Here is a 14,430-nt window from a genome sequence, read left to right on the forward strand (position 1 = left end):
CTAACTCCTCCAGACAAGAGCAGTAGCTTTTAATATTCCTATCTGATTTTTATTTGACTGAATTTGCCTAAGAACTTTTTGCTTTTCTTTTGACCCTTCATAGCCTCTCATCCTCATTTCTGGTTTACTACCGGTAAGCAGAGGTACCTGCTGACATCACCTGCTTTTTCTAAACAGTTATGTGCATTATTCTTCCCCTCCTCCCTTTTGCACAGCATGTAAGCTGAAGGACTTGTTCAGTGAGAGACAACAGCAGGGTTACCTTCCTGGTTGTATGTCTCAAATGAGGTTCCAGTCTCACAAGAGTTCAAGTGCATCAAGCCGGGGCTGCCTGGGTTGAAATTTCCTGTGTGTTTTAGTTGTCCTAGCTGAACTTCAGCTCATTCTTTGAACTCTTATGTCTGCAGAAGGCTTAAAAATGTTTGAATTTCATATCATCTCTCTATCAAGTTACTGTAGAAGGACTGGGAACATTCAAAGACCTGTGTTAGCTAATGGCACAGAAAAAGCAGCCCGATGAGTTCAGTTTTACTGTGTGTGCAGCCTTTGCTCTATTTGTGCATGCAACTTTTTGTAACCTGTCTGTGTTTTAGAATTACACATGTGGGATTGGAGTTCCTGCTCTTGCATGCTTATTCAGTCACTTTGGAAGTTTCATAGTATAACACTGTCATATAAGTACTTGGGGGAAACATATCTCTGAGAACTACAAGTGGGACAACTGGTAGTACTACACTATCTGAAGATCTCCTGAATGACTCCTGTATTGGCAAGCTAAAAGCTTGGTTTCTGTTACTCCTCGGAACCACAAGTCTTTTTTCCCTTCTGCTTTTCCCATAGTTCACAACAGTCATCCCTGCTACAGCTTTACGCTGTTGCTAAAATTGCATGTAAATGTAGACTATCTGACACATTTCAGTTGTAAAAAAAAAAGAATAAAATTAATAGGTGATGTAAACTGGAAATTATTGGACAATTTAGTTAGGTGTTTCTCCAGTAAAAAGTACAGTGGAGGGTCCAAAATTGGAAGATGCTATTTTAAAGCGTCTGTCAGCCTTTGTGATAGCTGATGGCTGAAATTGTCCTTCATTTTTATGTCTTAAGTCTTCCCATCCATTTTTCTTTAGAGCAATACTGGGGCTTTGTTAGTGGCAGCTAGAATTCCAGCAAGTCAGTCTTTGGTATGCAGAATAGAGTGGGAGTGGAACACATTTATGCTGTAACAGAATAACAACATTTTCCTCAGAGAAATTGCATGGGCTTGTTGAGACTTTCTGTAACACATTTCTGTCAGAAGCTATGGAAAGGCATTGTATTTGTGCTTCAATATGCTAAATAAGAGGTATTTTAGACTTAAGAATGTTATGTTTCACTTGATTAGCCTAATAGTTGCAACCTACAGTTATATGGTGCATTAGCTTTCAGTGCCATATAATAGGACTGGCAGCATGGAGTCCCAAAAACTGTAGTTGCGTGGGCTGCTGAACAGTTGTAGAGAAAGAAGCACAAAAATTCTATTCTAGACAGAATTTTTTCATTTTGAAATGAATTTCACAACAGATTCACAGTTGGATGCCACTGCTTGTATTTCCAGTGAATTATACTCCAGAAAAGTAATACTTTGCTTCAACAAAGCCTGCGACAAACAGTGCAGTGATATAAATCAGAAATTGGATATTTTTTAATTGTAATTTTTCAAAATATAGTACCGTTATTAACTCTGCCTGCAGGTCCTGACACTCAGATATGTTTGGCTTTGTTTCCACATCCAAAAATTAAAATCCTTCACAGATAAGACAAAAAGAAGGGCTGGAGTGAAATACCCTTTTTCATGTTCTATTCATGGTAGAAAACTGACTCCCTGCAGCAATAGTTGTCACAAAACCACATATTTCATAGCATAGTTAGAACAAACCTGTTACACAGTGACCTACAATTTTCAGTCTAAATTTACTGATGATCAGTTCATTTATACCTTCCATTCTTTCTTGTGCTGTATTGTTCTTCAGCTTAGACAGTGCTCCCTTCTTTTCCTGTCTGGTTCCATTAACTGGCATTTTTGGAGTGCACTTCCATCTTCTTTCCATCTTTGGTTTGTTTAGCTTTCCAAGACAAGGTCTTTCAGGTTAGTACACGCTGCAGCTAAGGCAGCTACAGCTTCATACAGATATACTGTCTCTAAGCTGCTTAGCTTTGCACAATTTGTGCTGAATTATCTGCTCTTAAATCACAAAACCTGTTTAAGAAACTGAGGAAATATGCATGCTGGTGCTGAGCCCCCTGATCGTACAGTCATGGTGTGACTGAATCTGCTATGAAAGGTCAGGAACACCTAATTAGTACTACTGGGATTGCAAGAAATAATCTCCTTTAAGGTCTCAGTTCACCCATTTGTCCTTATGTGCAGTACAAGGATCGAAGATAAAATATGTCTGCTTATGCCCTTTCACTGAGGTTTAAGTTAACAATTTTATCATACAGCTGGGATAGGCTAGCAATATGCAATACTAACCTGCTCTCACTTCGTTTTCACCATAGGTTCTATCTCAATTCCATTTAGTCTGAGCTCATTCATTCTGAGCTCTTCAGTTAGAAAACATAAGTAACCATTTCATCTTAGCTGTACACCACCAGGCAATGGTGTTCAACCACTGGAGCTAATGTTGCTGACATTAGTATTTCATGCTTTCAGAAGTTGACGGTACTTGGTTACGGCAACTCAATGACTAACTCTTTAAGAAGTATGTTGTGAAAGGTTTCCCCAGACATAGTTGACAGGCAACTTTTAACACAGTCAAAAGTTGTTTAATTTAGGTTCTCACAGCAGCAGACAGAATTAGCAGCTCCTATCCTGAGCCAAGTTGCATGAATGCATGAGAAGAGGCACACTACCTTAGGAGTTTAGGTGGGATGGGTGGGAAATGAGCATTCTTCCTCGGACACATCACCCTCTTACACAACCCACCCACTTCGGTCTTTTTCCATTCCAGCTTTTCGCTCACCTCCTTGATAACACTTCTTCCCAGCTCAGTCTGCTGGCTGCCTCTCTGCAGGAGACAACGTGTACCCTCTCTGACATAGCAGGCCCCTCTCTGTATTTCCCTTATGGCTCCCCAGCATAGCAGGGTTTGAGTGAGATGCTTTATTGGGAAACAGTAGGTTGGGACAAAGAGATGCTGCTTAGTTCACGAATGAAATTGTGATTGACTAAGGAACATGCCATGGCAGTGCTCAGGGATTCATAGAGAAGGGACACCATCAAAATCTTAATCTTGTGTGGCATTTGTGCAAAAGTAAAATCACTGTTTCCACATGAAAGATCCTACTGTCACAAAATGAGGCTGGTTGGCAGCCAAAAGCTGAATACCGCATAGGTTTGCAGACCAAAAGCAACACTTTTCACCCTGAGGTTAACTGAAAACCAGCTCCCAAATTCACCCTTTACCTCTTGATGTGATTTGCATACCACCATTCGGTGTCTGGTCAAGTTGTATTTGCTTCTGGAATGTAATACAAATTTTGCCCTCTGTGACATGAAGCCTACAGAGGATTTAAACTGGGGCAGAGTAAAGTAAAATAAGGATAACAGTAGAAGAGGAAAAAGGGAGTGTTGCATTTCCACATATACCTGTGATCTTTTGGTGTGGTTCAAGTATTGGTGTGTAACATTCTTGCTTTGTTTTGCAAGGTTACAGGGCAGAGGAAAAAAGTCCGTTTCATAAAAATTCTGGTATTGCTTTATTCCTCCCTCATTTTCTTGCAGGAAAAAGATAAAAAGAAACTTTAAGTTTTCAACCTAGTATACTTGTTGTTGTGTTAATTTAAATGGAAAAAAAATGATTGAGATTTTTCAAGGAAAGGAATAAAAATAGCGAGAAAAGGCACTAGAGATGTTTTGGAATGGGTGAGGAAAGGCCTGTATTTTTCTTTACCTTTTTTGTTTATTTGCAGCTCTTCCAGAGTGAAAGTAGAACATTTATTCTAAACAGGTCTTAATTCTTTTGTGTGTTCAGAGACCAAACTGCTTTTAGTGAGAGCAGTAAAGTTGTCTTTGACGTTTGCCTCTTCACTATGAACTTTTGAAACAGACACTGCTTTGATACACAGGCCTGGGTGCAGAGCTCAGCTACGCCCTGGCTGCACGTTGAAACAAGAGCCGCTGTTCAAAATTTCTCCCTCCACTTCCCCCAAAGCACCGTTGCTTCCAGATCCATAATGCCCTCCAGGAAGCACCATCCAACCTAGCTCCCAGGCTGCATCACATTGTATGTCAGAGATACAAGTAATGAAAGTGTTTGTACCTCATGCAAGAGGGTCCTGTTGTCCTTGTGTCCTACTCTTATAAAATGTTTGTCCATAATTGTCTAAGTAAGAAAGAAAAAAGTCACCTTTTTAGATCTTGAGGCAAGTTGTGGGACCAATGGTTAAAAAAATGAGCATAACGGAGGTGGCAGTTGTGAGACAATACTCTGTTCTCCCACAGAATAACTCATTTAGACAATCTCTGGTAACTCCTTTTAAGCTGTTTTTCATAGCAGGATTAAGTTGCTGCATCAGTGTTATCTGAGGAAAGGTGGAGCAAGTAAGATGAACTGATTAAAGTTCACTTTGTAATTTTTATACCAGCAGGCTCAATCACACAGTGATCTCTGAGCTGTGTGGTCTCAACAGTCTATGTCCGTGATTCTGATATTTTACTGCCGATTGAATATGTTGAAGGGAGTGATGGAGTCATTGTACTTTCTCTGATTCATGCTAGAGTAATCCAAATCAGAAGTTGAGGTCATGTGGATCGCTGTTCCTTTCTCATTGCTTTGTTTGCACTTCCAGCATTTATACGTACTTTAACAAGTCTAATACTTTCTAATTTTCCTTTACCTACAAAGTGAAGTAGCCAGAAAAACAAATGAGGCAACTTCAGACTTTCACCTACTCTAGAACTTAGACAACTGGAGTACAGGTCTGGAAACTTACTCCAGAATTACAGCAGCATAGAGGGATTAAGAGCCTGTCCTAACTAAAGCGCACTGCTAGATGTTGTTCTATTTGGAATTTATTTTTCAGTACAAATTGACAAGCATTTCGTATGCTTGGCAAATAAAATGCTTATTTGACTTCTCCACACTCCCCAAAAGGAAATTTCTACTAAGGCATGACATATCCTATAAACTGCCATGAGTAATATCTTCTGAACCACTTTCAGAGAAACAAGAGTCCTTGCTATTTCTGTCTATAATCATAATTTACAGATAGAGAAGGTGATAAAGTAGTGAGATCTTACTGAAGACTGTTATACAAACAAAATCTCTTGTCTTCTCTGTTCTTTAGAATTTACTAATCTGTGCCATGGTATGTATATTCTAGCAACACATAAAACAAATAAAAACAAAACAAACAAACAAACAAAACCCCATAATTTTTAATAATGCTAGGTTTTTATTAAATTGCAGTTTTGGTGAACTTAGGTTGCTGGAGAAGAATACTGAAACAGGAACCTACTGGGTTTTTTTAACCTTTTGCTGTAAGGAAATGTGCCTTTCTCCATTTGATATGAAAAAGGAAATAGACTGGTGGTGTGGCTATGGAACTTTCTCTTTCTGCCTCTGATTGCAAAAGTGGTAGTAAAAAAAATGAAAATAAGAAGTACAGTATTGAACAGTAGAATGTTATGGTGTTGTTGAGACAACAGAATGAAAGTAATCAATTCTTTTGTTTGTTTTATTTCAGGTGTCAGAAACTATTTGAAAGAAGCATTAGTGAATATCATTGCTGTGCATGCAGAGGTGAGGAAAAACTTCAGATTGTTTCATGCTTACATTCATTTGATTTCAGCATACTTTTCATGGTAAGTGTAGGCTTTCACCAGGGTTTTTCACCCTTCTACTGAAGTGTCTTCATTATAGGTATAACTGTTTTGGATTAGGTTTAGCTAAACAATGCAACTGGTAACTTTTTTACGAGCAGGAGGAGATGAGCAGTTCCTGTTTATCCTCACTAACACTCCATTACAGCTTTTTGTTTCCATTACCTGATAAAGAGGAAAGCCAATTTCTAGAGCTAATTCTTCCCTTTTCATGCAGATAATATATAGATATATAGATAGTTATGATGCTCACTTTCTCTGATTAACTTTATTTTCCACAACATATGTGAATGAACTTATATTTCACCTTGAAAGAAACGTTCAACACGTGCCACTCAGAGTGAAAAGCCAATATATCTCAGTCTTGTACATATGATGAAAATAAGAAACCTAAAACCAGAAAGTTTTATAGTGTCTGTACAGCACAAATAGTGTTTGAAATACTTAGGTAGGTAACGGCTTAGGATAGGGAGTGCATATTAAAATATTATGTTAAAAATAATAAGCTTGGAGGAGCTGCAGTTATTTAGCCTTTTGTGATAATATGCAGGTATTTTCTATGGTCCTTTAAATTAGAGCCTGTGTTTTACATACTCCTTACTTCTAATCATCAGGAGTGTTACCAGATTACTGTTGCTCCTGGTAAAAGCATTGTTAGTAATATCACTCTTCCCTTTTAAAAGGTATAGCTGCTCTACCTTTTCTGTGTGATTAAAATCTGATGAGATTCACTTGAGGCTTTTGCTTATTTTATTTCTTCTTAAATTACAAGGATTCAAATAAATTAAGGTATTTTCAGGAACTTCAAATATGACTTGCAGTATTTTTTATACAATTTCAGTGTTAAATATAGCAGAAGCACTTTCACAGAAGTATCTCTGCTTTTACAAAATGCTTCCAAATGAAGGAATAAGCAACACCAAAAACATATCGCAACATGATACTCATTTTTGATGTTGTTTTTCAATGTAGTGGAAATTAATTAAAATGAAAATTAGAGGTTTTGTTTAAAAAAATTCAAAGGCATTAGTGATTTATTGAGCTAATCTTGTAAACATGCATACTTGTTAAAATGCTGCAGCAGAAAAGTGCACTGCCTTGCTCTCTTCATTGAGACTGATACTGATTCTGGCCCAAATAGAATTGCTTCATAGATTTCTAGATGTGAAATAGTACAGAAATACGAAAACATGTGTCAAGATGAAACTCCCATTTCCACTGGTGAAAATCTGCAAGCTGGGTCAGGTTTAAGTTTAGTTAGCAAGGCTACAAGTTTCTGTAGTTTGAAACAGCAAAAATTAACCATCAGATGAACAGTGCGGATGGACTGAAGTGGAAAGAAAATTGTTTCTCTACTTTTGAATTTAAATTTAGCTGAAATCAAAATAAGGGCTTCTTAGTGCAAATTTGTGATGATTCACCCGTGCTGAGAATTATTTTTCCTGGATTCTGTAAAGTAACTTCAAGAGTGCTCGTTGCAGACACAAATATTCTCTTGTCAGTAGAAGATCTTTGGGCACATTCCTGGTAAGTTTGTGTTGAATTGCTCAGCAATATTTGGTGCTGAATAAGATGACCCCCTTCCAGATCATTACTGGTTGGTTTTTTTTTTTACTGTACAGCTAAGTATGTCACTTATGTAACTGTTTTGATCCAGAAAAGTGAAAACAGCCTATGTGTTGGAATTAGCACTGGTAACAGCTGATAGATGACATATATTTGGTCTTTGTACTTGGCCTATGGTACAGACCTGCCTTTTGGAACAGACAGCCTTATGGGATCTGATTCCTGATACATTATTTAATCCCTGAAAATTGTGTAGGAATCTTGCTTTTTTTTTTCCCCCTTAATTTATTTTTACACACCTGTATTAATATCTTCTGTCAATTACATTTCCTTGTCAGACATGAGATCTAAACTTTGCGTAAAGCAAAGGTATTTTAGTAAAAAAATCATTCCACTACTTAATTCTTTTGACCATTTTAAAGCAAAAATCAGGAAAGTGTTTCAAAACTTCATGCAGTTCATTTTCCTTCTTGCACTCATCTTCAACTCCTAGTGTCATCTCTTCTCCCAACCCTGTGAAGTTTTAGTGCAGTTTTGTCATCACCTTTAAGTTTTGACAGAAGTTTGGTGTGTCTAACTTATAATCTCACTTCTTCCTATATTCCAGCCTCTTGGCCTGCATTTTCCCCAATTCTTTGCAGAAGAATCATACCTGTTTTTTTTCATTCACCAACAATTTCTCGCTTCCTTAAAGTTCCCCTAAAGAAAGAATGGTTTCTTCATGCTTTCCATCATGCATAGATTTAATATTTACTTCTGTGTTGCAGTTGCTAGTCTGAACCTTAAATGGAGGCTCCAAGTACCACTTAAAAAAGTTGTACAAGTAAGCAGTTAAAAAGATGGTCTTGATCCGTGGGAAAACCAGTAAGGTATAATATTTTTGCCAGGGATCCAATAAATGGTGGCAGCGACAACATCTAAATGAAAATCCATTGACACCACCATACTGTTAAAGCCTTTCAAAAGCAGAGCATGAAGACATTTGAGAGACATTGTCAAAAATAAAGGAGTCTTGGAGAAAGAGCAAAATATATGGGTAAAAGTGGCTGAATGTGTAATTGTGTCATCCAGTCACACAGCCCTGAATTAAAGATGCTATTTACAAGACAGCAGCCTATGTACAACCACCCTGACTACCTGCATCCATCAGCCAAAAGCACATATTTTGAAGTCTAGCCGCTTTTTGGTGTTGCAAGAAGGTTGTTGTTATCACATATCACAGAGCTAACTTTGCTATTAACAGAGGGGATTAGTCAAAGTGCAGGGCAAGAATCAGACGACATCCTTCATATTCTAGTTGCTTTTGAATTTTTTTTGTCCATTGATAAAAATGGAAGTGTCCTTTCAGTCAAAGTGTTTAATGCTTATTGTTGAAATGTTACTATAGAAAATATTTCTGTTAATGTAGCTATTGTGCTTACAATTCTTCTTTCTTAAAAATTAGGTGTTTACCATTTCCAAAGACTTAGTTCCTCGAGTAATGTCAAGGGTTGTAGAAGCAGTGTCTGAGGAACTGAGCCGACTGATGCAGTGTGTTTCATCCTTCAGCAAAAATGGAGCTTTACAGGTACCTGAATACTTTGTACTGTCAAACATCTGAATCTAGAAAACTGAGAATAACAGACAGAGGTATAATCTGTGTATTTGTTTGATTTATTGTAACAGTGAAAGCAAGGAGATAAAAAGGATTAGTATACAACCTCTTTTAGATTTATGGATAAATACCCTTTGGGATACTGGTTCTTGGGTTTAATTTAATTCAGTGTTGTCTCTGTGTTAGACAGGACAAAAGGCTTACCTGTATCCTATGAGATAAAAAGCATCATAATGATATCTGTTTGAAATGTCATTAAATACTGTCTTTGGCCTGACATAAAAAAATTACTTTAAAAGAAAAAATAATTTTGTGATATTTTGAGGTTTAAAAATCTTGAAAATATGTAGTAGGATCTTGTGCGTCTTTGCAGAACTAGTCACTTGTCTGTTACACTGTTTCTATATTAGTGGTAGCATGGGTAGAACTGATTCTCTTACTCTGCTTTCTTCATTTACAGCTGGATTGGTAGATGTACTTGCTATTGGATAGGTTTTAAAGAACCCTAAGAAAAAAAACTCTTTTAGAAAAGTCTCTTTGAGTCAATGATTGCTATGACTGTAACAGAAGAAGAGCAATCTCCCTGTTTTCATTGCACATGGCAGCATTCTTGCATTATGATGGGAAAATAATTATCTAGTTGCAGGCCTTATTTTCCAATTGCTGGTAGTAATGGCACTGGACAGAGAATTAATGTAGTAAGATCGCAGCCAAATAAGATTGACTGTCTATTTAAAACCAAACCAGTGAGTAGCAACAAAGATACCCATATATCCCTTTTGTTTGACTAAACAACCCACTGTATAGACTTGCTGCCTAAACCCATAATTGAAAGGATTTTCTCTCCTTACTGTAAATTTGTCACTCATGGTCGTTTTCTGTTCCTCTAAACATAGAAAATCCTATCTGACAGGCAGCAGCAGTGTGAGAGTGATCTGAGCCTCATCAGGCTAATGAAAAAATACTTATTCAGGTCTCACTCTGTATTCCCCCATCCCCTGGCCACGAGTTTTGCAGGGTTCGCCCTTCCACAGTTTTATTTAGGCTGTGGTACTTGAGAATGTGGCACTTCCCTGTGGTACTGCTATCTCCTAAAATGTAGAAAAGACTTCAAAATCTTATGTGTAGGACTTCAAAAAGCCCAAAAATCTTGAGCTTGGAGCAGTATACAAAAAGAGGTGAAATATTCTGTGGTGAGAAAAGCACTTCTTATGAGTATAAAATTGGTGGGTGGCTATGTCGTATTTTGTTCTAGCTCTAAAAAAGCATAAATCTTAGCTGGCTTCCTACTTAGGGGAGAGATGAGGGAAATACCTAAAAGTCAAAGCCTTTCATGAGAACTGGAATTAGATGTCTGTGTTGCATTTTTGAAAGTTTTGTTTTGGAGATTAATGTCATGTTAGTTGTGTCTAAGTGTAGATCAGTTACTGTAATGCCTAACTGGATTAAACTTTATGAACAAGAACAGAATGTGAATTTTGATGAAGTTCACTTTATATTTTTAATGAAATTACTTAATGATCATTTGCAGAATGTTTCTATTTCATTTAAAAGTTGTGATGATAATGATTGCTTTTCAAAGACTAAAGGATATATGAAATTTGTTTAATATTGGAGTTCATTCTCCACCATAGTTTGCCTATGTGAAAATCAATACCTAGACACAGTAACAGTGCAGGGGTAAAATCCTCAAGCTTTTGTGCACACCAGGTGACGGACGAGAAACAGAGTACAATCATTCTACTTCCTCATCTGGTGGAAAAAAATAAATTCAACAGAAGAACCAAGAATAAAATGTGTATTGACAGGTTTTTGTACTCTTGTGTTTCCTTCCTCCCTGGCCAAGCAGTGCTGTGAGAAGTTAAGCTTGCTGTATTTAATTACCACTAAAAAAAAAAAATTAAGGTTGCATCCTTCTATCTTTCTGTCACAGTACAGAAAAGATGGAACAGAACTGAGGATTTATTACTGTTACTGGGAGACAAATCAGTGTTTTTAGACTGCTACGTAGTGACCGTGCAAACAGTTTGACTTGAACCAAAAGTATGACATTGTTTCTTTTTAGCAGTCTCCTGCATAGCAGTGTGGCAACGAAAAATACAGGAAATAAACTGTTAAAAGCCAAGGCTGCTTGCAACTCCAGCATGCAATAGTATTTACCTCTCAAAAGGTGGAATACTGGTGTACACTTGATGAAAGGACATTATGTCATCTTTTGAATATTTGTATTTCTCTCTTTAGGCGAAACTTGAAATCTGTGCATTGAGAGATACCGTGGCCATATACCTAACACCTGAAAGCAAGTAAGATGTGCTGTAATGTCTTTTTTTCCGACGTAATTGAATCCTTGGTAAACATGCAAAAACACATTAATTAAGAATTTTGCTTCAAATAGAATATGTGATCTAGGTAAATATATGAAAAACAGATGACTAGCAAGGTTTTATCAGTTTAAAGAAAATATTAGATTTTTGTTGTTTTTTACTGAATTTTTAGACAGTATTTGCCAACCAAAAAAGAAAAAGTAAAACTTCTTAACAACAGTACAGCTGCTGAAGATAATTATGCTAAAGCAAGACAGAAGCAGATGTCGCTGAGTTTTATCCATTATTTCACAGCAATCTCATAAACCATACAACAAATAACCTGCTAGATACATCAGAGAGGTTACAGAACCAGACACTGGCAGGGTCCCCTTATAGGGATATGGAGAATTAGGGCTCTCCATGGGCTTATATAATACCCTACTCCTTCTCCACACACCTAATCAGGGAAAGGAAATTCAACTTCACACTCTCTCTTAGAATCAAAGCCTTCAAAAGGCTTTCAACTTATTTATCATATCTCATTGAGGTGCAAGACCAAAGGTGAATAGTGTGGGACATTAATATAAAGGGAGAATGAAAAGCATGAGCAGCATCAGTGAGACTGATGCAGTCAAGGCATGTAAAAACAGGCTATGATAGCTGTCAGAAGTTTTGATTGATCGAAATTTCTGAGTGGTTATGTTGGGGATTGGATATGAAGAGGTTCATTCGTTATTTTATTTACCTACACTTCTTTTAGGATTAACATTATATGTCTCTGCAGATGGAAATTTGGTCATCTTACCTAATCAACAGTTTGTAGGAGACATTACAGGGCTTGAGGGCCTAAGGTGTCTTCATAGTGTCACAGATAGTGTCCTATGGTGTCACTGCATTCCATTTCAAAATACTTCCTTATCCTGAGTGTCTGGTAGTGGTGAAGGCCTCTGGAAGAAAACTGCTTGGCACTGGCTCAGATTGGATAAAATGAAAATTATGTTGTCTCTAATTATCATGGGGCAAAGCACAGTGAACCATGAAAGCTGGAGCTTCATTGAGACTTTTATATTCCTGGACTTCTCACTAGTAGTAGTTGCCACAAGTCACCATAGTAATCTTTGCTGACAAGATTGTACCTGTGTGCAGGTCCTGCATCATTCCCTGCACTACTATTCCACATCTGTTTCCCAGAAGGAGGTGGGAACCCCATCTTTGGAGTTACTCAAAATTTGACTGGAAAATGCCCCACAGAAACCTACTCTAACCTTGAAATTGGCCCTACTTTAGGAGCAGGGTTGGACCTGAAGATCTCCAGATGTTCATTCCTTCCAACCTAAATTATTCTATAATCTACATTACCTCAATGCAAATCTACTGTAATTCTCTTTGTGGGCACCCTTCTGTAAGGGAGAATGCCATGACCTCTCTACTGAGCACAGAAAGCCAAAATCAATGTTTTATCTGTTCTTCATGCACTTGATGGCCACTTAGTTTGAGGCAGAGGGCAGGCTGGCAACTATCTGTTAATTCTTTGAGAGTCCAGGATGTGAAGCACAGTCTTAAACCAGCTACTGGTTTAACATTTCCTGTTGATGTATGGTGTACATCACATTAGGAATGTGAAGAGACCTGCTTGAATGCATGCTACTTTATGTTCAGTTTGCACATGCATATTAGGTCTCAGGTAAATATTTTGTCAATTTATTGAAAAAAAAGAAAAGGTGAAATACATCATCTCTTCATAGGATTTATAGAGAGAAACTGTGAATGCTGTAACTTGTACCGGTGGAATCTGAGTATTTTTGTTTTCCTTGCAGATCAAGCTTTAAGCAAGCTTTGGAAGCCTTGCCTCAGCTCTCAAGTGGGACTGACAGAAAGTGAGTACAATCACACCTTCTTGTCTCCTTTTTGGTCTCTGGAGCCGTTGCTCTTTACTCTTATAAGAGAACTTTGTCATAAGAGGTTTAACTTTCACTGTATTTGACCCTTCTGAATTACAGAGCAGAAACCTCTTTGGACAGAGTTAAGAATAAGCTAAGTCCTTGTTTGTGGCCTATTAAATTACACAGAAGAGCCAATGGCTTTGTGGCATATCCTGCTTGCCCATCCTAGTCTTATCAGTTCAATGTAGCTTTGTATTCATCTTGTAATTTCAGTCTATTTTAGCCTTTCTTGTTAATCTTATAGTTTCTGTGAGGTCCATTGTATTGTCTTACTGAATTTAGCAGCAATAAAAAAAATGGCCAAGAACAAAGTCCAGGCCTTTGCCAGCTGATACATGGGGAACTCTCAAAACTAGCCTGTTTCATTTTAAAAACAAATAAGGGCCTGTGATTCATTCTTAACATCAGGAGGAGGAGTTTTGGGTTCTTCCTTCACCACCATAACCATCTCTGACAACCAAGCTGCTTTGCTGCATCCAACCTAGTATTTGGTAGTCTGTTTTCCATGCATAGCTTAATAAAGAGTAGTATGGTAAAACTAGGACATATTTGTAATGAGTGTAGTAGTGTAAGTATAGATGGTTTGAATTTGAGGTTGGTTTTGTTGTACCTTCCTGCACCAAATCAGTTTTCACTTAACAGTCAGAATTTAGAATATTTTGTAGACATATAAAGAGACAGTTTGTGCAGCCCATGGTCTGTGGGCTGTGCCTTCTTCCAGATGTCCTCTGTCTGTTTATTCAAACCTACTCTTTGCTAGCCACAACAAGTCTCAAGATATCTCTCTGTCTTACTTAGCTCTTGTGCTGTGTTGAAGTTAGAAATCAGTTTTGAGTAGGGAGAGTTCTTTCAACCCAGACTTTCCAAAACACCTGTAGAATTATTTTCTTCACTTAGTCACAAGCATCTGAGCTTCATGAGACAAATGAGAATCAAGAACTGCACCATCTTTACATCTGCCTCAGAGTTCTGAGCCCTAGACAGTGCAAAACTTGTTCTGTTTCCCAGGTTATTACATGACAATTGTCATTGTTCTAGGCGGCTCATTGTAATCTACATGTATTTGTGTAAAATAACACATTTGTGCACTGATTGAGAGCTGTTCACGTCTGTTCACTCACAATCATTATTATGATGCTAAATGATGAACGTGGACAT

General features: G+C 37.6%; 1 protein-coding gene across 4 annotated transcripts in view; it reads left to right on the forward strand.

Annotated features, from left to right (window-relative positions):
* The window catches only part of EXOC2 (exocyst complex component 2), a 125,734-nt gene that overhangs the window by 108,700 nt on the left and 2,604 nt on the right, over positions 1 to 14,430 (forward strand). For all 4 annotated transcript variants that reach the window (XM_027682698.1, XM_027682726.1, XM_027682707.1 and 1 more), the window contains 4 exons: positions 5,728 to 5,783; positions 8,874 to 8,996; positions 11,265 to 11,326; positions 13,147 to 13,206. In XM_027682698.1, the coding sequence (XP_027538499.1) occupies positions 5,728 to 5,783; positions 8,874 to 8,996; positions 11,265 to 11,326; positions 13,147 to 13,206 (301 nt within the window). The remainder of the gene's footprint in view (positions 1 to 5,727; positions 5,784 to 8,873; positions 8,997 to 11,264; positions 11,327 to 13,146; positions 13,207 to 14,430) is intronic.

The sequence above is a fragment of the Neopelma chrysocephalum genome, unplaced genomic scaffold (assembly GCF_003984885.1).
Source record: "Neopelma chrysocephalum unplaced genomic scaffold, ASM398488v2 Primary Assembly neopelma1_22b, whole genome shotgun sequence".
Lineage (NCBI taxonomy): Eukaryota > Metazoa > Chordata > Aves > Passeriformes > Pipridae > Neopelma > Neopelma chrysocephalum.